This window comes from Larimichthys crocea, chromosome XIII (genome assembly GCF_000972845.2).
Source record: "Larimichthys crocea isolate SSNF chromosome XIII, L_crocea_2.0, whole genome shotgun sequence".
In the NCBI taxonomy this organism is placed as follows: domain Eukaryota; kingdom Metazoa; phylum Chordata; class Actinopteri; family Sciaenidae; genus Larimichthys; species Larimichthys crocea.
Window position 1 is genome coordinate 41,212,451 of NC_040023.1, and position 25,023 is coordinate 41,237,473.

The window sequence follows — 25,023 nt, forward strand, 5'->3', positions numbered from 1 at the left end:
ACGGTTGGAGGAAACTTGCCCTACTCACTCCACCACCAACCTCCCCATATGCCCCATTTCACCAAAACAGGTAGGAGTTCCTCTTTTCTCACAACATAGGCTAGAGTCGCCTGTTATCTCCAGATGGTCCGGGAAGGAGAGTTCAGAGAGAAGATCCCCCGGGGCAAGAACTCCACCACCAAGCACATCATTTTATATTTTATGCATTTATCTCAGAGGCTCTTTTCCGCAGCGACCTCCGGTGAGCGAGCAGGTACTTTGTTCTGTGTCTTGCTCAAGGACACTTCAATGGCAAAGAAAAATGTGACCTGGTTTTGAGACCTTCAGCCTAAGCGTTAGGCCACTTACCAAGCACACGCGTTATGTTTTTCCACAACTTCATAAAGTGCAAACGTATTCATAGACACACATTTGCACATAGCCATACACCATCTGTGCTCGTAAACCATACAGTGCAATGTAAGCACACACGTTAACATTGCTGCTACATTTATAACCCTGTGTGTACACCAACATTAATACAAAACAGGTCCATACCTCTATAAAGATGTTGCAGCCTAAAAAAAAAAAAAAAAAAAGAAGCTCTCTATGTTATTTTCCCGCTCCTTTGTACGTGCCTCTTTTGCTCTTCTGACAAAATTGATATCAATGTTGAGAGAGAGCACTCTGGTAAAGCAGCTGTAATGAGATGTGCATAAGGCCGGGGTCTCAGCACCGAGCTCTGTGGCTTATAAGGGAAGCAGTAATGCTCGTGCAACTTTAATGTATGTGTATGCAGATAGGCTGAGCTATGTCAGCTGATAGATGAGAAGAGTTAAGAGTACAGCCTAATGTAGTGTGTGTCTTGTGTGTGTGCGCGCGAGTTTGCGCATGTACACACAGGCCGTGTGAATGCAGTCGCCTGCCCCACTGACTGACAGTCACACATAGGATAAGATTGCCGTAGGCATGGGCAGATAAAGGAATTAGTTGATTAATGATCAAAAAGCCTCCTTTTGTGGTTTGATCATGTGAGGAGAAGGATTGGGAAAACATGGAAAAAAAAAAAAAAAAAAGCTCTCGCTAAAAAGCCTGTCAATCTGAGCTAGCCAAGAGAGAACGCTAAGATGAGTTAAGATTTACAGCCAGGCGGGGACAGTATTTTGTTTCGGGCAGTCGGTCGTGAAGCATGTATCAGGAATTACAAGTAGGGAAATGAGTTATACTACCCTTGTCTTAGTATTAATAAGAACATATCGTCCTCGATACGAAAAAGGGCCGGGCTTTACCAAATGTAATATAATAAGTGTATTTTTCCAGCCCTAAAAGTCCTTGATAAACTCTTCAAAGTAGATCCACATCAGTGGAGACAGAGGGGACTAAGCTGCTAGCTGAGTTTTATGCCACTGATAACTAATTCAATGAAAGACTTTGGAAACTGATCCTTTTTCCTTCTTCATTTTGAGTTTGCTTGCCCTCCGTACACTAAGTATGTATATCCGCCTCTCCCTTGTTGTCTCTTTGCTTCTCTTCCTCCTCATTCGAGGCATTAAAGGAGGATTTAGATGACTCCGTTATTATTTCTGGAGCACAATGGATCACCCCGTGTAATGTAGCCAAACCCTTTTCCTTGCTTTTAACCAGCCCCTCCCTACAACATCCATCCGTCTTTCTTCTCTCACACCCGTTCCCTCCATCTCTTCCTCATTTCTAAAGAATTAGACAGAGTATAAATGGTGCCTATGGCGGGGGCAGACACAGGCACAGATCCTCTCAAAGGGCTCCATTGACTGGTGTTTACTTAAGGCCAGTGACATTAGCCGCTGCTAAATCTACCTCAATCTGCCCCTCTCGGCTTCTCGGGTTCACTGTGCACTAGGTCTGACTGTAACGCAGGCGCCTGGCCGCTGCTAGATCACAGCCACAGAGCGGGTGCATGCGTGCGCGTGCATATACCTTTGCAGTGTATCCTTGTTTGCGCGTGTGCACGGTTTGCCTGTGTGTCAGATCGCTGACATTAGGCCTGTAATGACCTAGCCTATCAGTGGTGTAACAGCACAAGGGTACAGCGGTGTCAGGTACCTTGTGTTCATACAGTAAGAGCAGCAGTAAAGCCATCGTAGATTTCACAACACAGGCAGAATTTAGTGCGGATATTCAGATCGGGCAAATTATCAGTAATTTGAGAGTTCCTTCTGAGAGTTGTGTGCGTAATAATGAAACAGAGAACTGAAAATTCCTGTCATTGAGAGAAAATGGGAAATGAAGCACGCCAACAAGCACTTAGTGCACACAGTTAGTTGAAATTCATATTCTTTCCCAAACACTATCATGAAAAAACAATAATTGATCTGTGTGCTGTAATTGTTCTCTGTGGGCGAGGGGAGGGACGGGGCCAGAGCAAGGCGTTTTACTGTAATTTTCTCATTTATGATGCACGTCTATTACCTATCATTAAAGTTGAATGCACAGCAAGCTGTGAACGGCACTAAACATCAAACTCGGAACAACACAGGCTGAATAAAGGCCGAATTTCAGCAAATGACTCGATGGACTGATCATCTGGGGAATAGACAGAAATAGGGCCTTTTAAAGGATCCTCTCATCAAAGCAGCATCCTGCCAGCTCCCCCCAGCCATAACCCCATATAAAAGCCGCACACACACGCACACACACACACACACATGCAGACACACAAATCCTCCTTCAGGAATCAATAATTCAGCTAAAGAGAAGCACATGCTACGCCCCACCGCACTAATCAATAGAAAGCCAAATGTTATTGTTTCATCTCATTCTCTGACTTTCACATTCTAATCTGGGCTGACTAGCACATGCTGGACAGCATCAGAGAACTCCATTAAATTAGAATATAATACACACACACACACAAAAAGGGGATTAAAGGGACCTCGAATTTAGAAGGCGTCTCAGTTTGTTCTGCCATGCCATTACGACAATGTTAGCTCCCATCTTTACAATGAAGTCCTTAGTTGTAACTGAGCACAGATGTTCTATAAATTTTCTATGCATAGAATCTCAAATATGCGTCATAAAATGGAGGCGAGGGAAGGAGAATGGCAACACTTTGGTATGAGTTACGCCCCACTACCCCTCCCTATCCCTCTAAGATATTTATGCCCCCCACCCACATCTCTTGGGAGAATGAGGCCATACATTGAGAATGCAGCAATGAAGATGGATAGAAAAACCTGTGTGATTTGACACTGATGCCTGAATCTGAACGGAGTGTGTGTGTGTGTGTGTGTGTGTGTGTAAAAAAAAAAAGGACTAAATAAGAGGACTTGCAGTGAGAATTATGAAATGTGTGTGCTCATGCAGTGCCAGGGTGACTGCCATGTGATTCTGTAGACTGTGTGGACTGAACCTGCCAGCCAAGGCCCTTCTCCCCTCTCTGTAATCGAGCTATCAATGATCATTAATGAGAGTGTGAGATAGCTCTCCACAGCCCTCCAGGCCACATTGCCCAACACTCGGGCCTCTCTCCCAGCCTCCCTTTCTCCTACTGACCCTGTCTGTGGCTCTATCATATCAACCCATGAGGCCATTGGCTTCGCTAACTAACCATGAAAATGAATAAGAATGTTGGCTGCTGATTTAAAAACGGAAATGTACGCTCCCGCGCACGCGCGCGCACTCCGACCGTGGGTCTCGTTTGCATGACACAGGACCCTAGTGGCTCGCTCAAGGATACATCAATCGCTGACAGTGGCAAGATCGGATCTGCGCTGACCTTGGGAGTGAACTGCAGCACAGGCGAAGGAGGCAGGGGGCCCTGTTGCAACAGAGCGGGGAGGCAGAAAGCGAGAGGAGGGGAGGGCGAGTGGAAAATAAAAGTGGACGGGAGGGAGGAAGGGGAGAATGGAGGGGCAAACCCTGATTGAGAGGCCCCCGAGATGAGCAACTCTGAGATATGTGAAGGGGACGGGAGGGAGAGGGGGATGATGGAAGGAGTAGTGGAGGGGGGGGTGAGAGGGAGAGGGAAGCCATATGGCAGCAGCACAAATGTATTAAACTATAAATCAGGGGGTGAGCTAGTGGACTGCCAGGTGGGGCTGCAAGCAGGTCCTCCCTGCTGGAAGCGCAATGGTCCACGATCCAGCTCCACATTCAAAAGGATGAAAACACCACGGGAATTCTGCTTTATTGTAATCTGTCAACTTTATTGATAGATTAATTGCCTAAACAAATTAACTTAGTGTGTTATTTCCTTGTTATAAACGGTGGAAATTCGCCACATTTTAACTTCTGTTTCTCAGGCAGAGTATTGTTGGTCTGATACTAATAAAACAGCTGAGTTTTGGAACCAATGTTCAAACAACTTAAAAATAAAAAAAATATTGTTTTTATGCTTCAGTCTTAAATAAAGAACTCTGACTTATTGAAATAAAAACCAAAGTTAGAAAACTCCTCTAATTGAAATCAGGAAACATCTGATTAGGGAATGAAAAAACATGCCTAAAAATGCATCCACTATGCTGAAGTCCAGTGCCAAAAGCTAAGAAGAAATTTGGGTATGTACTCAAAAAGTATTTAAGATCTATTACTCAGTGCATGTAATGGGAGATATTTTAGCATTAATGCATTAACAGTTGAATTAGAGCACCAAACAAACAAATTAATTCAGGAAGAAAATGACAATATGTGTAATATTTGTGTTTAATAGTCATAATATAAAATGCTATAGACCTTTACCTTTACCAACAGAGGCTTAAAGTTAAACTGCGCATCTTCAGTATGTCATTGTCATTGCTGTGTACCACACAACACAATGGGCTGAAATTTGTGCCATGCATGTAGAAGAAAAACAAATAGAGTAATCCCCAAAAGGCTTCCATTTTAATCCCTTGATGATGTCTGGGTAGTGTGCCCAGCCAGGGTCCTGGCAGACATCAGGGCCCAGGCCTGGGCTTCCATCCCAGAGGCACTGATGCATACTACAGCTAGAGCAAACACAGCGGCAGCGTTCCTCATGCCTGCTCTCTGTCTGAACCATACCGACCATCAGCAGAGAAAAAGAGGGGTCATAACCCGTTTGTTCCCTCGTTGTGGAGCACTGCGAGATGTTTGTGCCGTTTGGTGAGTTAGCAACTTCATAATTAAATATTGCGTTTGCCTCTTTACAAAAGTGGCATTAAAGCATTTAGACAATGACCCACATTCAGCCCTGCAAATACTTCATTAGTAAATTAAATCTGGATCCTAACTGTCATTTGTCTAATGCCTGACAGCACAAAAATAGGTGTCTCGGAGCCTCGGAGTCTGCTATATAATGTTATTTAACATGTTACACTTCATGCCATTGCAGTGTATAGCGTCAAGAGCCAGATCGGTTTGCAGGTGAGGGATGGATGGCCGTTACTGGACAGCTTCCAGTAACGGTCTAGTAGGTTGGACTAACATTGGCCCAAAGCCTCCAGCCTTGATCCTTGATCCCTTCACTCAGACACACACACACACACACACACACACACACACACACACAGACACAGACATTCAAACTCCAACAAGGTACCTGCCATCTGAAACCATCACGGCCAAGGCCAGCTATCCATCAAATCCCATCTCCACTCAGGGATGAGAGAGAGGGGGGGGCAAGGAGGGTGGTGGAAGTGAGGAGGTGGGGGAGAGAGGAAGAGGTGGTGAGGGTGAGGGTGAGCGAGAGAGGCAGGACAAGAGGAGTAGGAGTAGATGAGTAGGCTTGAGGAACAGAAGAGCAGAAGAGCGCCATACCTTGGTCTGGAGATAGTGGGGGTAGTAGTAGGTGTACTGAGGGTACATTGGCTGCTGCTCCAATCGCTTGCCCATGTAGCTGGAATCCTTAGCACTGAGGCAGGGAATGGTGACACGGGGGCGGGAGCTGCCAAGTAGCTAGCAATGGGATAGAGGCAGCGGAGGAGCTGTGTGATTCCTGTCTTTGCTGTCGGGGCACCACTGTGCCGCTAGCCGGTCCTCCAGGGAACAAGATAGGTTCTGCACTCTGGACAGCAGCTACGAGAAGATCTGCCTCTGACGGGGAAGCTCCTGACAAACGGTGCCTCACCGGTCCAGAGCCTCAGAGTCTCGGGCGGATGCTCAGTCTCTCACCGCTGGATCAATGGAAATATTTCCACAAGTGCTAGAACCGAGGGCAAGCGTGTCCGTCAGTGGCCGGTATCGGATAGTAACGCGCGATAAGGGTGAGGTAGAGGAAGAAGAGGAAAGAGAAGACGTGAAGAGGTGCAGGTGGCAGTAGCTCTGGCAGTCCTGTGAATATTGGAAAACGGGAGAGGAAGAGGAGGAGGAGAGAAGGAGGAAAGGGATGGCAAGGAAAACGGGAGAGGACGTATAGGTTCACTTCTCTATTTAAGCTGTTTCACTCCAGTCTTTCGGCCGGGCTTTAATCTGCCTCCCTCTCAAACACACTGTGAATCTGACTCTCTCTCACTGCCCCTCTCTCTCTCTTTCCTTCTCTTACATACACACACCGTCTCTCTCTCTCTCTCTCTCTCTCTTTTTCTCTCTCTCTCTCTCTCTCTCTCTCCTCTGTAGTCTGATCCGACGGTGGCTGCGCGCTGTCCTGTTTGACAGAGGAGGGATATCTTCAGCACCGGTTTGCCGACAGATGCACTTTGTGCACGGAGCAGGATCACAACAACACGAGAGTCGAGCACAGAACTAGAAAGCAATCTCAGTTTGTAGCGAGTCGAGCCGGCAGAAGGGCTGATAGCACAGGGAGATTATCCCAGTTTCTAAATGATGTGGCACAAGCAAATGTAACAAAAAAAAATCCACCGGTTGGTTAGTCAATCCACTGGGTTCCAGCAAAAAGATGAGTGGAAAAAAAAACACAGTGACTGTGTCCCAGGTGCCCAGTAGAGAAGGAGTCCCTCGTCTGCGATCCTCCCTCTTCCTGCTCTTGTAAAATGTGTTCCTTATTTCGTCCTTGGCTCTCTCACTCCTCTAAGCAGCCTGCCTTGTTCTCTTTCCCTCTGTCACACAGTTGCTCTCTCTCTTTCTCTCTCGCGTGCGCTTTCTCTATCACTCAGTCTCTCTCTCTCTTTCTCTCTCTCTCTCTCTCTCTCTCTCTCTCCTTCTCCTCCACACTGACAGGGCGGTAAAAGGGGGCTCGTCCGAGGTTGCGAGCAGAGCAGACTGCCTCCTCCTTCCCAAGCCCAGCCAGTAGGAGGGTCTTGAGCAGCTCTGCGCGAGAGAGGGACCCAGACACAGACCAGCGGGCTGCAGCGTTTCCACAACCTGGGAGAACGCAGGGAAGAGGAGGAGAGGAGTGGAGACGAGAGGGGGATGGCGTCAGTGCGAGCAGTCGATTCCCCCTACTGGCTGCACGTGGAGCTACCGCCTGGAACACACTGTGTCCTCAAACAAATATTTAGTGTACCAAATTAGGCTGATTTCAACTCAAAGCAGTAAAGTCGAATAAAACACCTTCAATGTGCGACTTTTTAGAAGCTGTATGTATAATCTGTATTTCCTTTAACTGTCACCTGTGGATCATGTTCACAATCCTCTACCTTCTTTTTGTACTTTAACCAATCACAGCTCTGCTTTTCTTTGTAAATCATTGTAAAAGCATGAATTAGATCATAGTACAGTCATTGGATTTTGTGAGACCACTGAATATCTCTCACCATGCGGTCAACAAAACAGGATGTACAATCGGTCTTCGCTTTTAAGAGACATAATAACAAACACGACACATAAAGGCAGAGGGCAACAATCGCCGAGCACTGACTGAGGAAGAGAAGAGTTTCCTGTGCAACATCAAAAGATGACAATGGATGAAATAATCTCTTTTGATCAACCGTAACCAAAACGTGACAAAAATGTCTGTCAGTGCCTAATCACAACTAACCACAGCTAAACTCATACTTCTGCAAACAGGATCAAACACGTGTTTCAAAGACTTAACACTCAGACGGTCCGACTCTTTTTACTTTTAGTCTCAGGCACACGCGCCCGCGTGCGCGGATAAGTACTAACCTCAAGTCCTCGTGAGTATCTCGGTGACACAGAGGCCACAAGTTCAGGAGCCTCAGTTTTCACTCAATTAGCAAATCAACTTAGTTTTCATTTAAACGGCCAGACGCACGTCCTGCAGGAAACCGAAGCCAAAGACGACACCATAAAATCACCAGGCTGAAAACAGTTATACTTAGGCTATTTCCGCATCTAAAAGTAGACATCTGACTTTGATGAGTTTCGTTTTTGACACTAAAACTCACGAGGCTGAAGTCTCCTTCTCAAACTATAATAACTTAATTACATATTTCCAGTGCAACACTCCAGATAAGTGAGCTCAGCTGTCTTCACCTCTTATAATGCTGATAATTACTTTTTTGCATCAATATGTATTAAACTGTAATTTCTGCGGTACAGCAATGATTATTTGATGAATTTGTAGAAAATGAATCAATGGTAATTTTGACGATTTTGCATTACAGATTATTTTCAGGCATAAGAGCTTGTCGTGCAAATGCCACATATTTTCATCAGAGTTATGTATCTATAGCGGATCAGTACATGTGGACATACTGAATCAATACCAGAAGAAGAATCCCCGGACCAAAATAAATCTCAGTGGGAAAAGGTAGCATTTTACAGACATACAAAGGAAAATATACTTATCAGATCAGGCCATTTTTTTATCTGCAGGAAAGAGATGAGGCTGATATTGATTGTGGATTACCAGATTAACAGCCTCTGGATCAACTAGACACGTAAACTCTCAGTATCTGGGGAAAGGCAGAAAGCAGAGAACAAAGACAGACAAAGGCAAAATGAAGAGAGCAATAGAAAGAGAGACGCGGGGAAAAAATAAGGTGAGACAGATTGGGAGACAGAGCCTGAAGAAGGCACGGAGGCCGAAAAGATTCATACGTCTTTCTAACACTGCGTGTCCACTGAGCGACCATGTGAGGTCATCTCTGTATTTCATAGATAAGACTCATCATTCATGGTTTTCACCTGCAAAGAGTGAGGATTAAAAAAAAAAAAAAGATCAGTCTGTGCCACACAGATGCTGCAAATTTTGCCTCTATGAATAGAAAGCGGGAACAAGTAGAGCTGCAATGATTTGAATAGTCAACTGACTGGAAACTATTTTGATAATCGATTAATTAAAGTATTTTTTTCAGGCAAAACTACAGGTGTACAGTGCCCCACCGTGATAAGCGGTTACCGAAAATGGATGGATATTAGCTATATTAACTATTTAGGACTGCAACCTAACTAACTTTTTCTCAAGTTTATTCAGATTAGTCGACACAGAATGGAAACACAGGAGAGTACTATTTCACAGACATTGGTCAGCTAAACCATTAATATTCATGGGTACAACCATTAAGAATTAAGAGCCGGGAATTGAGACTTGACTCTTGAAACTAAAGAACTTGACCTATGGCCCTACAGACAACACTAGAAACTATCCTGAGAACCAGCTGACGTGAACTTCCAGCCTCTACCCCCACGGGTTGGCAAAGATTAGTTTATGAAACCGAGTTCAAGAAATGTGACTGGAGAGTAGTAACGCACGTTGTGTGTGTAAATAAACGCCGGCGCTGTGTCTCATTCTGCGGAGGCAGACCTTGAAGATGGGATGTGTGTGTTTGGCTCTGGCGGTGATGGAAGCGCTCTGGTCTGAATCAGTGGGACTGACGTCACAGAGAGGTGATATGCAGCCAACTATTTCAAGGAAAGAGAGAAAGAGTGAATGAGTATCTCTCTGTTCTTGTGTTATTAACAATGATGCAACATCTAGTCGGGGCGTCGTGTAGGAGGAACAGAACATAGGGATAAGTCTCATCATTTTTTACACATTTGCACTACAAAATATCCAGAGAGAGAACATCAGAGAAGCAGATAGGTTTGAAGTGATTTCCACAAAGACTACTTCAAAGTGAATTCAGTGTTGTTGCAGTGTCAAGTGAGAGCTAATGTGATTTACAAGCTGATTTGTCAAGATGAGGCTAAAGCGATGCATCTCTGCTGTTTCACATATTTAAACACCTACACTCAGAAATATTTGCTAATACTTTGCAGCCGGGTCTGTCGAACATTTTCAGAAAACAAAGCCGAAGCCATCTGCTGCTCCTCTGTTCTGAGGTCTTCCTCTGATGCTCGTTGATTCACTTTCTAAATTGAGAGCATGAGTGAGTGAGTCATTGGCGGCACTTTAAAATAGAGAAAGAGAAAGACAGCTGGGGGTGTATCATGCCCCTGAAGGTGTTAACTAGTTACAATTCCCCTCTAAAGGATCAGACACGTCCAGTAAAGTGATCACAGTGTGGCCTCTGCTCAGAACCCGAGCAAGTCTGCATAGCAGCTTTTTTTACAATATATTTTAATTATATTGACATAAAGATATTAGTGTCCTGAAGAGGCACTGAAAGAGCTTTTGTTCAATGACTGCTCCGACAACAGCAGTTATTCTGCTAATGTCCTGAATCTCTGTTAAAAAGGGAGAAAGAATGAGAGAACTGAAGCGAAGACATAAATGCACGTACATAAAACATAAGAAATCTGAATCTTGTCTACTAAAACACAAAAATAATGGCGACCAACACAATGTTCTCATTCAAATAGAATTCCTAGAAAGTCCACAACCACTCTGCCCTACTGGCCCACCCCTCCCCGAAGGTGACTACTGGCTTTCCTCAAGTTGCTGCAGAAACCAAGGGGCTTTGTTTCCTGTGGTTTGCTGGACAGTCCTGTCATGGGTGTTTCCCAGAAATGACCAGATGCGTGGAATTTGAGGGAAGGCTGGCACAGTGCCAGGGGAGGGGTGGTGGGAGCAGGAGGAAGAGTGGAGGAGGAGGGGGGCTGGAATGGAGGCATAGGGGAAGAGGAGGGAAGTGGACTTAAGGAACAGCAGGGCTTGGTATTCCTGGAAAAACCCTTTTGCTTTTGGCAGTAGTTCTACTGGGAGATACCCGAGCACCAGAAGATCATCTTACATGTTTTATACAAACCTATGATGTACCATGACTAACCAGCTTCCCTGAGGGCTTTTCTACATCATCAAGTGAAAGATGATCATCCCAATCCAACTATGGTTAATGTGCACATGATGTAGCAACACAGACACGAACCGACATCAAGCATCTTACTCTGTGCTTGTACTATGGATTAGAGCAGAGCTCCTCTGACTATTGTTCAGAATAATCTAAGAAAATGCAACTGAGTGTTTATGATTGCTCCTATTAGAAACAGACTGATAAACAGATGTTGCTTGATTCATCATACCACAGAAGATCACTGTGTGCTCAGTATGTATGATGAAGTTTGTATGAATCTGTAGTACTGTACTGCTATAAAAATGTGTTTCTTTCATTAAAGCAAATCTTATTTAGCGAAATCTGAAGGCATGCTAAGAAACATTAATGCCAAAATTCATCTGCAAAAAAAAAAAAAGATAATTTAATAACTTCAAATATCTCAGTGTATGTGGTCTACTAGAAAACCAGATTTTGGCAGTTTTGCTTAAATTGAAAAGCAAAGCAGAGCGAACCACAGCTTCTGGTGTGGTTGTGTTGTGTGCTGAATGAGTTTTCAATTTGTCGTCATTCTGTTTTTTTGTAGTTCATTCCCATGGGGTGACAACTTATTTGATTATGTGATTAACGACATCTGAATTCAGGAATCCAATTAGATTGGAATTGATCTCCAAATGCTCACAATGACAAATTACATTTGCCAAAAGTAGCCTCTTGAATTTTAATGATAAGATTTGAATAAATGTATATTTTTGTGTTTGTAAATATAAAAGCTTAGTCAAACACCCTTGTACTCAAATACAAAATAACATTTACTCACCGTTTATGATCACTCACTTGTCACTGCGCTATTTTTAAAAGGTTGAGGCAAACACAACAAGCACACGACCTCACCTGCCCCCTCTTCTCTCCCTCCTCTCCCCTCTCACCCTCCCCTGAGTGGACAGCGTGGCCTCTGTGCTTGCAGGCTAATGACATTAAAGTGCTGGGACATGTGCACACACCCATTGGCATGGACATCCATCAGTTTTTCAGAGATCCTCCAGAAAAAACACAGCCTGAGGTTGCAAATGATAAGTACCGGTTGCTTGTTTATCAGTTAATATGATTAAAACAGACATATGGCCAAAACTAGTTATTATTACTGAATGTGCAGTTTGATGAGTTCAATAAGGCTATTCATTTGCAAGATACAGTTCGCTTCTGGAGGAATAAACACTTGGAGTTTATTTTTTTTAACTTTTGGAAATAAAATGTGGATTTATCAGCCTGTACCTGCCTGTGGACACCCAGAGCTTTAAGATACTGTTTTATTTATATAGAGGATCGAACAAATCTTTGAGAAAAGTAACAAGGAAGTTTGACTACCTGCTAAGTGCTGAAAATGTGTGTCTGTTGCCTGATTCTAGATGTCAGTTATACAGAAGAACCAACCTCCAAGACTGGAAAATGAAGCCAATGCGGAAGTGTGAGAAACTGCAATTCCTCAAACGTCCACTTGAGGCTGGCTACAGAACAAGTCAGTCATGTTTACAGCCTGGTACAAAAAAAACAGGTTTGGTCTCTATTGCTAATTTCCTGTACTGAGTTCTTTTTAAGTCACCCTTTCAAATTATATTAAGGTTTCAAGTTAATGTATAATGTATTACCAGCGTGGCTGCTTTGATTGACAGGTGGGTGCTGTTACAGATGGCTTGTTTGAACACCGAGACGTCATCCAACCTGCTTTGGGTCTGCCAGTGATCAACATCTTTGCCAGGAGGTGGAAGAATAAAGGATAGCCATGATGGTAGCAGCCAGAGCTGCATATTCTGAGCTTCAAAAGAGCTCTTCGGAAACCTATGGGTGACATCAACGTCAATTTTTTTTACTGTGAGTGGTTATACTTTATACTTGCCCCGATGGATCCGACGGAAAAATCACCATCATAATGTAGTTATTTCAGCTTCCTTTTGCTTTGTTTATTCTAGTCTCATACATGGGCAACTGTAGCTCATAATTAACCAACCTATTGTTGTTTTTAGCACTACAGCCTGCTTGCAACGTAACTGGCATCCCTTTTTAAACTGTAAAGCTGACCCAGACACAACGTATACACACTGAACGGCATACTTGCTACATCCACCTCCCTCTGTTTCTAAACTAGTGAAGAGATATTTTAACAATATGCGCGTAAGTTCTTAATACATTCTTATGAGTGCACTAAGAATGACAGCCTGTGGAAATTCAACACATTCCCCTTCTGAGAGTATAATTTTCCACAGTGCAAGGAGCAGAGTGATATCGTGGAGGTATGATTGCAGAGTGCTTCTCTTTATATGTCTTTATATATGATGCTCTCACCTGCTTTTGGCTTTAACTTCATAATAACATAAAAAAAAAAGGGCAGACTGAGTCCGGACCACCAGCTCTGCACTGAGACATTTGATAAACACCAGGCAGATTTCCAGTGAGTCATTAGCCTCTATCACAACACAGAGGAGAGCAATGCAGGCCTAATGGGGAGGAAATATGACACCAGACATGCATGAGTAAAAATGACTCACAGCAACTCTTACTACACCCAACGAGGGAGAGGCAATAGACCTAAAAGAGCAAATTGCACACGCTTACTAGAACTCCATTCCAAATGTGAAATGTATATACAAGTCATACTGACCGACTCATTTCCTCATTAAGGTGATTCTGAGAAGAGAGCAGACATGTTGCAAATGATTTTGTGCTGGGAAAAGAGGCCCTCAGACAGGGTGGATGAATGTATGTCTGCATTTTGCCTGGGCATTAATGTTTGTGAACTACATTTAAAGTTAGGTGGTCTACGGCTGTGGCGTTCCTGTGTGTGTGTGTGCTGGCATGAGCACCGGTAAGTACACTGTTTGTCTGAGTAAAAAATAGTAAGTAAAGCAAAACGTCTCTGAGGAAAACCGAGAGATCACAGGAGAGTCAAGGTTATTCTGACAGCGAAGGTGAAAACACTTGAGCGCAGCTCCGACTTCAGCCTTCCTGTGTGGCCTCATGCTAACCCCCAATATAACATATGAACTGCAACTGAGAGCCAGCCATGTCCTTTTGTGAACCAGCTAGACACCCACCGCCAAGGACAGCGTGGCTACATTCATGGAGATGAGAAAGAGATGATGCCAAGGAAATCTCTGCATAATAAGGAATTAAGTGCTGCACTAGGAGAGAGAGTGTGAGTTTAAACAATAGATATTTCCCGTGTGGATGTGCTGAGCAAAAATATTCAAAATCCACATTGTTTAGAATATGAAGAAGGCCGCAAACCGCACAGAGAAAGGGCAAAAATTACTCTGAGGAGAAATGGAAAGAGGCCCAACAAAGCTGCATCACAGCACTCAGCGCCTATCATGTGCGTTTTGTTATATCCATTGTGTAAATGCCCTAAATACTGTAGATCTAAGTCATTCCTGTCAGTGCTACTGTGTGCTACTTTTTTCTTTGGTCTTTCTAAGAATGCTTATGTATAGAATAATAATAAGATCTGTTAGTATTTGACAGTTTTATACAGAAATCCGAAGCATAAACCATACATAAACATGAAGATCCTTGTGCACTTGGCTGTGTGTGTGTGTGTGTGTGTGTGTGTGTGTGTGGTAACTTGTGTTAATGGGCGATCATGTCACAGGCACGCAGGTAAAAGAGTAAAATAGTGAAGCAATAGAGGAAGGTGCTGAAGGTTCTGCCCACAGCAGATAGAGACTGGAGATTGGTAAAAGAGTTATAGCTCACAGGAACAGATCTGTATAGGTCTGTGAAGCTCAATGCTGCCTGCAATTGAGCAGGATGGGAAGGGAGGACAGCAGCAATGTTTTAAAGCACTGCTAAGCCATTCTGGAATGAAGTGAAATGACCAAATGTCACACAGAGATGAGAAGTGAGAGGGAGGAGACGGGAAGAGTGAGAAACAGTGCAGAGAGTAAGGAGAGAGAGAAAACAGAGTGTGTCGTTCTAAGAGGAATATTTCAGGGTGGTAAATGGAGCAGAACTCCATTCCAGCTCCTCTCTTAACCTCCCCCGGTGTCTCATCCTCTGCATGCAAAGCATGAAGCCCAGGAGACAAAGAAAACAGAGAGAGAGAGAGAGAGAGAGAGAGAGAGAGAGAGAGAGAGACGAGGAAACGAGCTTCAGGACAAAATAACACTGAATTAATAGACAAGACATTTTGCTCATGCATCTGTTTTAACCGAGCAGAAAACACAAAGAGGCGGAGAATAGCAAGTGGTGAGAATTTTATCTGTTCATTATTGTCATTCTGATTGTTTTTGGTTTTGGTTTAAGCGGTGAAAAGGTGAACCACCTGGCATGTCGACCACAGGGAAATGTTTCTGCCACATTACAGCTCACTGCCGCGAATGCAACAGCGGAAGGAGGCTTCTCGCAGTGATGAACTCAAGAATTATCACTTCAGTTCTTCTCAGCTCTATGGAGCTTTGCAACATCTTTTAACTCAGTGTTTTGGTTTTCTGGCTGGTTTGGTTCACTCTCACCACTCTCACAGTGTCATTTTCAGGCACAGCAGGCAGCTCCTTTCAGAGAAAAGGCTCTGATAAACACACTGTATGCTCCCTGCCCAGCACCAAAGAGCAGATCGACAAGGTTAGCCACTAGCTGGTAATTATACCGGAGCATTTAGCAGCTAAAGAACCAGATATTTCCCTTTTGAGTTGAAGGAGAAGAAAAAACTGCTACTAGGGCTGAGAGGACAGTGAATTATGGACTAGATAGCTGTGAAAACACTGAAGAAATTCTAGTGTAGCTCCATATATGCTGGATGTGTTAATAGACAACTGCTTGCTAACAAATTTACCTTACCGTCACATTATGAAGGGACAATTAGTTATCAGTTAGTTAATAATAATTAGTTAATAGATTATATAGTTTAGCTATTGTAAGCTGTTCTAAGAACATAGTGGGTTAACATTGCGGACTTCGTGGAAGAGGACCGGTGGTGTCTGTAGACATGCGGCTCATTCTAAGGTAAGAAAAACATAATACACTAAGAAAAACATAGTTAGGGTTATTATATTCAATTTCTACCATACTCTATAAATACAGCCAGCTAAATATTGCACTCCAGGTATTTGAGTACCATTGGTTTCCAAATTGATGTTTTGGAATTTTGGCTCATAATCCTGGAAGTTACTGACCCCTGAAATGTTTCATTGATGAAACAACGGTTCTCCAAATTGCTAGAAGTGATTCTGTGAAACTAGGTCATGGGAGCCTGATGTCTTTTCATGGAACAAATGCAATATTAAGGACTCTTACACAATTAATGGGAAGAGTAGTGTAAGCTAACTAACTTTAAGCATACTTGGACAGTTTTAATTACACACATTATAGTGAAACTCAGAATAGATAGCGTATCACTGATACACGGTACTTTGTTTAAGAACATTATCATGGGATTTGTATGGTGTAATACTGCCAGATGGCACAGAGGTGCTAGAAAGCATATAGTAGATGATTAAGAACATTCACATTATGGTGCAACTCCACTGGGTAACATTTGGATATCAGTGTATGAGACTTTCAGGGTGATGCACTTTGAGATTGCCTCCTTGGCGGCGCCTCTATAATTAGTAGTACTGAAGTCATCAAAGAGCACCAACTAAATGGAGCAAAGCCGGTTCCAACAAACGTTCCACCTTTCACACAACCATGGCTGACTGCTGGGAGAGGACAAATACAGGGAGAGTGTTATACACCGGTTTTATCTTTCACACAACAAACAAACGTTCACTGTTGGATGGAGGGACAACACAGAGTGTGATACAATTAGAGGAAGAGCGATAGAAAGTAACAATATGAAACAACACTTTGAGAGCAGGTGAAGGAACACCTGACAAAGTTCCACACTTGTCAATACACTGTGGGCTAGACACTTTGTGGTTCTTGTCCCATTAAACTGGACTATTTTATAGCAGTAACAAAGTGTGCAATAACATATGTGCCTTTACTTTATGTGTCTCTGTATGCGGCTTGACAGAAGCACCAGAGAAGTGAGCCATCAAGCTCTTTTCTCCAGCGAGACTTGTTCAAGCGCTGCGTTTGTGCTGCCAAAACAACACGCAGTGGAACTTCTCAAAAATGACACTGCTGTTAAATAAATCAAAAATAACCCCCCGCAGCTTAGCTCAGCGGCAAAAACTGACACAGTAACAGAATCATGGATTCAGCCGTTCTGTCTTTTTTAATTCAATTTTCTACCTGTTCTTGAAATTGTATATATACATAAACAAAATAAATAAAAGAAGAGATGCATTGTTTCAGGGGAAAAAAACAAAAGTTGTACAGCCACACCAGCAAAATACTTACAGCAAAAACATGTATTTGAATGAACTGCTAGATCCTTACTTGTAGCTTTATAGTAACACTTGATGACAACTTGTTTTTTTTAGTCTGAGCATGTTGCTGAAGGAAAGTTGATTACAGTAACTCAGCTTATGTCCTCCTCTGTAAGTCGCTTTGGATAAAAGCGTCTGCTAAATGCAAAAAAAAAAACGAAAAAAAAACGAAAGTTTGTGGGATATTGTACAGTTTGAAACATCAAGGTAAAACCAAATATATATTTACATTTCTTTGCAGCAGACATTTTGAAAGTTATAGGGGGAAAAGAACAGGTGCAATTAACAACACTACTAATTGCTGGCACTGTGCATACTTGCTAAAGGCATGGCTTAATGGGAAACTCAAATGGAGCCATTCTTAATGTTCTTTGTCACAACTGTGTCAACAAATCCCGATTTATATTTCATTTTTGAATTGCCACCATGGGTATGGCGTAGCTTTGCAGCCTAAAATGCACAACCCCAGAGATATTACACGTCACAGCAACACAGACTGCACAGGGATTGGTCCACTTGGTGTGTGTGTATTGCCTGAGAATGGAGGCAACCATGGATGTATTAAGGGGGAACGCAGGCAAAACCCAGATGAGTTAATAATTCTAATTTTAGAGTCCCTCTTTAAATATACACACATTCACAGACAAACAGGCACACGTGGGACGCTGCCTTGCTGCAGGACATGTTCTTGTCTGTCCCCTTGTATCCCCTCGTCCTTTTGCTTCACAGGCAACGGGGGAATAAAAGGAAACAAGGGAAACGCATAGACAAGACAAACTGAGGAGATAGACGAGGGAGAGTTTCAGTTTCAGTCGCCACTGTTTGAAGTACACGAACAAACCCAACACAGTGGTGTAGAAACCCCACCACCACCTAATATTTTGGCTATTTATATATTCAGGACAGCATAGGTCACTAGGCTGTGGTGTAAGCTCTACCTCAAGCCCATGTACAACTATAGATCAGCATTAATTAGTGAGACTGGCAATGAGGGAGATTTAAGAGATGAGCCACAGGTGTGCTGGAGAGGGGAGCACACCAATGGCACCTGGTGGACAGGTGCAAAAATGCACAGTCTGAAAAAAGAGATGGCATTATAGGGAAGGCACCAGGTAGGAAGTGGAGGATGGCACTGGGCTTGTATTGGGAATAAGCAAGAATGACGGGATCAGGAGATAGGATGTGGGCGTCGCACAGAGAATGATGTAATTTATGTCATTAGAGTCCAAAAAATACAGGGTGATTGTTACAAAAGGAAGGGACTGAGGTAAGATTCACTGTACCACTGTTATGGGTCGACTAGTTCTCCTGTTAACTGCTGACAAGATTACTAGCCAAGTTACAACAGTAACTTTGTTTATCGCTTAACTGTCTTGTACCTATACAAAGAATATAACCAGAGCCACTCTTGGATAATGAAAAGATCCAGGGCAACTCAGACATTTTGTCAATGCCCTTGCGACGGCTAAAAGGAAAGTCAGACAAAACATTAGAACCAGTTTGAACAGCAACACCTCGCTGAAAAGACTACAAGGCTTTTGTGTTGCATTACATTGTATTGTCCAGGTGTTCCTATTATCTGATATGTCTCATACAGTACGGTACATTTTTACCATACTTTAACAATCTGTCTTCATAGTAGTCATTGTTTTACTTTATTTTACTATATTTACATATATTAAAATTGTTGGTTTTTCTCTGGATTATCTACCTCATCGCCTCTTGTTCATTTAGGAAAATAGCCTATTTCCATGGAACCTGTTGCATGTTTAAATTTACTTTTCCATTGGGAGGCAGAGAAGGAGAATTAAAAAAGGTTCAGCACTGTATGTTGATGTCTAAAAAAAAAAACGACCTCCAAACAGCTGTAATCACAAAGATATCCTTAACTTTCAGCTTTGTGTTGTGGCATTGATACAGCAAAATAAAATGCCACACTTGACTAATTTGATAGAGACTAGAGGCAGACAGTATTTGACTTTTTTGTCATACTAAGAAAATTTAATGGCTACAGCCACTTACACTCAAGTCTCCAGAGTGCATTGCACGCTGGTCCAAATTAATGTGGATAACATCATTTAAAAGAGTTAAGGAGTTGTACTACTTCAGCAGCAAATTACTGCATGTGCCTGGAAAGAAGCATTTCTGTGTAACTAACACAGGATATTTTTATATATAGTGTATATAGACTAAAGTGAACCAATGTAAATGTAAGGTACATCACAAGTAGCTGTGTCCAACTATTTTAGGGATTTTTAAGGCTAGAGTTATGGGTTAAGGAATGAATGTAAGGTACTCTCGAGTACATAAATAATAAAATCAGATTTTGTGAAATTAATGTGTCAGGGTGTGTTCCTGTGTGCATGTAGCCATGGGCCTCACATCTTCTCCAGAATAGTAGAGGCCTCATCATCTCTTTCTTTCCCATACGGTTCATGTTCAACCATCACTCATGCCCATATTACATGATTGCACTGAAGGACCAGTATAATCAGCCATAATGCTTTACAGATGTTATGGGTGTTTTTAAAGCCAATACTACAGCCCCAGGCAGCCATATATGAAAACCCATCTGTGCACGGATGTCAGTGTGTGTGAGTGTGTGCGTGTCTGTATGTGTAGCTGAAAACCAGGGCATGATCGGTGAAACATTATGAATTAAGGTCACATCTACAGCTCAGGATGTGTGATTTATGTTCCCTTGCCTTGTCCTGTCATTGACTAATCACCTGAACAGAAAGTAACAGGTGCAAACTGATTTGCTGAAGAGCGATTTCACAGATGAGACGCTCCGAATTCTGCCTTTTAACATGGCCAAGAAAGAGCACTAAGCCAGCAATGACATGTAAATATGACAGTCCACGTGATTTGAACAAGAGAAGACACCCTTTTAAATCCCCCATAAGATCTGCCAGCACCGTTCCTAATCCACCCTCTAACATCTCCCATTGTGTCCGACATCTAATATCAACCACGAACCACTGCTAAATGAAGTCTGGTGGCATACCGCAGTCAGGAATTTGCATGGACCGCCCGCTCTTGTGAAATAGGAAATGAAACATGCGGAGGCTTGGAAGCCATGTCAGATTCTGGATATTCCTGTGGTCTGGCACTCAGGATCCTGTGGCCTAGGGCCTCTGATTCCTAATGGTGGAGGACGCCAAGCTCTGGTCACGACAGGAAATGCCTGATAGGTGAAACATCCGCCCCAAAAAGCATTCATTCAGAAGTGTCAAATACACAAGGTTTCCCCATGAATCGGTTTGGGGCACTGGTAAACAAAGTGCTTCGTCATCATGACTATGTTAAATTTGGTTAGAATAAAATCAGCTGCAGGAATATATAAAGGGAAATTCATTTTTTTTACAGCCTGGACCTGGGTCTTATATTTGCAGTTTCCTCAGTTAAAATATGGAACTTTTGTGTATTTGCATTAAAGATGTCAACTGAAGGTTCTGTGGAAAGTAGTGATTTATTTGAATCTCTGCAAAAGCTGAAAAGTAGTTCACCAGTACAAAAAGTGTGATCTACCGGGCTTATGCTGCTGATTTCAAAAGTGTAAAAATACAAACATGGTGTCAAACATGTAATTTCCACTTCCACTAACAGTATTTGCCAGATTTCACTGCCACTTTCAAAGAAGGACAGGTGTATCCCCCCGCAAAAAAAGGGTGGAGACGAGATAATGTGACGGCTCTGTGTTACACAACACTGCATAATAGTGACAGATATATTAACAATATTTAAACTGACAAGCATTGGGGATATCAGCGTCAATTTACCATAGCAATGCCTTCTAATGCAAAGATAATTGCTGTTGTTTACAAGGTGCTCCTAACAATTTACAGAATATACTGACTCAGAAAACACATTAGTGTTGGCAGGAGTTTTAATGGTTTGATGCATTTGCAGAACAGAAATTGGCCATTATATGATCATTCCAAAGTAAAAATGAAGGCAGATATATCGCAGCGATTTGATGGTGTTGATACCGTTAAACCGTGCGTGTGTAAGTGTTGCCGTGGAGTCGGCGAAGGCGGTGAAGAGGAGTAGGGGTTGTTGAGCTGAGGAGTGTCAAAAGAAGAAAATGCACATTTGTACACAGAGACACACTCACGACACTCAGTCACTCTGCTTCAGTGTACACTGTTGAAGCAAATTAAGGAAGCCTTGGCAGCCTTTTAATGGTCTGTCACAGTCTAACAGGTTTAGAGCGCTTACAATGGACCCAGGCACTAAGCCCGACAGCTCACGCTTAATTGTTCAGAACCTGCGCGCGCGCGTGTGTGTGTGTGTGTGTGTAAGTGTGGTACTGTTAGAGCCATTCTGTGCCTGTAACTAAAGTCATTGATTCTCATTATGAGGACAGATAAGATAGACACTTCCTGCCCGTTAGTCTGTCGGTCTGACTGGTTCAATAAAATGAGTACTCCAGCTGATATGTTATGATGAATGCAGTGCCAATATCTCTGTTTCCAACCCCAATTTGTCTGTTATTTTAGAGAAAGTGATCTTAAACCCAATGTACTCATGCACAGTTAGATCCTCATTCGGCTGAGCATGGGAAGTTAATTGCGTGGCTATTTTCCACAAAACGGAATCGTAAAATTTCTTAGCGATTTCAAATAAACTATCCTCAGACAGACACAAAGATACGCAAGGCCATGAATGGATTGAGATATTGACTCAAGCAGCCAATAATAAACAAAACATCTAGCATCTCAATTTTCAAGTGGTGCCTGAAGAAATCAACAAAACAAATAAAAGCGTTTGTTTTTCACTTGGTAACCCACACTCCAGTACCAGCCAGTAAAATGGTCCATGAAGGACGAGGTGGCGGTGCCTAAAAATCCCTTTTAAATGGTTGGAGATTTTGAGCTGGGTGACCTAGAATATGTTTGACAATCTTCTTTTAATTAGGCCTTGAAGACACGACTCATTCCAACTGCTGTCCCGAGAGCTAAATTAATTACTGAGACAAAGCCCATTCTAGCTCATGGCAAAGATGAATCATTGCAGTATTTGGGGAATGAGCAATGCTCTTCATTCAAGGGCTGATGAAAGAGACCCAGACTCTAAAATGTAAGCTAATGTGCCTTATCACAAAGTCTCCAAAAGGCTCCACCTTCAGACACACACACACACACACACACACCAGCATGCGCCGCCTCCGCTCTGAGGAATTCAGCTTTCATTAAATCTTCCCTTGGACAGAGTATCTCTTCGAAACAACGCAAACATCTTCCTCGCATCTTTACTCTCAATGGTCCGACCATTTTGCTTTCCAGGGAGATCCACGGATAACTAGCCTCAACTCAACTGCCTCGTGTGCGCCATCAGCCAGCGGACGCACCCTCACCCGCTGCCAGCAGGCAAGGCCATTCATTCAGCTAAATGACTGTGTCATCTGTCAGCCTGTATAAATGAGTGTTTGGGAGTTATGGCTAATTAAGCTAATCACAACAGAAAAAGGTTGTGCCAGAGCCCAGGCCTCACAAAGAGAAACAGATGAAAAGGTGACTCGGTAGGATGGAATTATGTCCCACCTACACCTGATGAATATGTGAAGATGCAAAACAAGATTTTTCAATGATATTTACTCAATCTTGACTAACAAATAGTTATGTTACTAAAGTTAAATCCTAGTTTTGGTTGCTATAAACCACAGAGTAGAGGAGCGAGCTGCAATCAGAAATTTTATTGTAATATTTTGCCTATTTGTCTCTTTCACTCTGTCTTGTTATTTCTGTCTACTCCTCTCTCTGATTATCACTTATTTTCTCACACTCTTTGTCAGTGTCCCTTTCTGTCACTTCTGAGTTTTCAGAGACCTTGTGAATCTGGAGATGTGACGGGAATCCCTACTAGCAGGTTTGTATTGACTGAATGATTGGCCAGTGTGTGCTCGGCAAGTCTAATGAGGTAACAACCGGAGTTTGCTCGGACGACACCTCCCGATTAAATTCAAGGGTTCACGGGTATGTCCGTGTCCTCAGATAAAAGAGTGATAACCTGCTCAAATGTTTTCATTAGGGGGGAAATATGTCTTGTTATCTATGCCTGATAAGATGAGAATTCCCCATACAGAAAGGATAGCATATAGAAACAGTCGGCCAAGCCAACAGATCTTACACCACTTCCCCCAGCAGTGATGTATTTGTTATCCTACAGAGGGGGAAAGCTAGTTTTGCCCTCTGCAGCATGTGTGTAGGTGTGTGTGTTTGTGTGTGTATGTGTGTATATGTGTGTGTCTATCTGTATGTTATGAAGAGAGATGAACTCTGCAGCAGTACATAGACGCAATGCGGGCTGGCCCTTGAGTTCAGAATTCCTCCCCAGTCTTACCACATAGATCTTGTCACAACAAGACCAAAGGACTTAAGCGCTTGCTTTCTCTTACATAAACACACCCACATCTGCATGAGCATCTGATTAACTTGGTTTTGGAGCACACTATATGGATGCAATTAGCTGGAGTAGATCACGCTGGTCACGAAATTCCTCCCAGTTGTATACAGTTAAATAGTCCAATACGACTATTAAGCCAGGACAAATGCAAGGCCACGATTCTCAAGCATGCCTAACATGCAAAATAAATGAAACACTATCACAAACATGAGTAATATCTGGACTGGGGAAACTAAATGATTGATGAAATGTTGGAAACATCTGGATATTAAGCACTTTGGAGATAATCTATTGAAAGAGGAAGCATACCATAAGAAATGAAACAGCTCAGGGGTCACATAGAAAAATGTGTTTATAAAAGCAAAGAGAGTTGCCTAAGAACACATGCTCTGTTTCAGCAGTTTCTCATTGCTTTGTGCAGTCACACACATGGAAGAGTCACAGAGATAAGTGGCTTGCTCAAGAACATCTTAACTTTAAGAGTTGAGGTATGCAGAGAGCATTACAGTCAGTCAAACTATTCAGTGCAGAAGCCAATGCTAGCTAACCAACACCTCCATCATTACAGAGTTCATTTTGGCATCTATTTTAGATTTTAGATGATATGCTTATTAATCACAGTCACATTTTACTCATTTATATCCTTCATACTTTTTAGTCAACATTGCCAGAGATGTTTGGAACAGAAATAACAATGCATCTGTTAAATTAGCCTACACCTTCCTAATGCTGTAGTTCAGTGGTCGTAGGAGAGCACTCTGGACAGCTTCTAGCTGCTCACAGAAGCAAGATTAGCCCTTGGGGATCATTGCATCATTCAGTCCTGACAATTGTTCTATTGTAAGGACTAAAGTTGGATGCTTGCGTGTTGGATCGGGTCATTGATTAACAGATATTTTTTCAGGTTGGGCGACGCAGATCGACTCAGGTAATAGGTTGGGCGGGTCTTAGAAATCCCTGACCTACACACTACTATACCATTGTTTTCTCGTACTTATTTAAGGAAAATGTCATGCACCCAATTTGCATTATCAAAGACGTTTCTAGCTTGTCATCTCCTCAAAAACATTTTCTATCATAGTTTTTGTTGATAAAAATTAACACTGCGTCATCGTCCAATTTAAAGTGTTTGAGCTCCTGCAGGTTTCTCACAGATGTGTGATTATTTTTATAGCAGTACCAGTCACAATGAGGATCAAGCATTATGCAGGCACAATACAGGTATATCAAAGGAGGGGAAGTATAGCGATGCAAAT

The 25,023-nt window shown here is 42.7% G+C and overlaps 1 protein-coding gene across 8 annotated transcripts in view; it reads right to left on the reverse strand.

Annotated features, from left to right (window-relative positions):
- rbms3 (RNA binding motif, single stranded interacting protein) overlaps positions 1-25,023 on the reverse strand; it is a 278,332-nt gene that overhangs the window by 186,300 nt on the left and 67,009 nt on the right. Inside the window, exon 1 of one of the 8 annotated variants that reach the window (XM_019264212.2) lies at positions 5,734-7,253. The exons of 5 other annotated variants lie outside the window; for them this stretch is intronic. In XM_019264212.2, coding sequence (XP_019119757.1) covers positions 5,734-5,808 — 75 coding nt within the window. In that variant the 5' untranslated portion in view covers positions 5,809-7,253. Of the gene's footprint in view, positions 1-5,733; positions 7,255-25,023 lie in introns of those variants that run through there. 2 more of the 8 variants (XM_019264211.2, XM_027286468.1) reach the window with 2 other exon arrangements.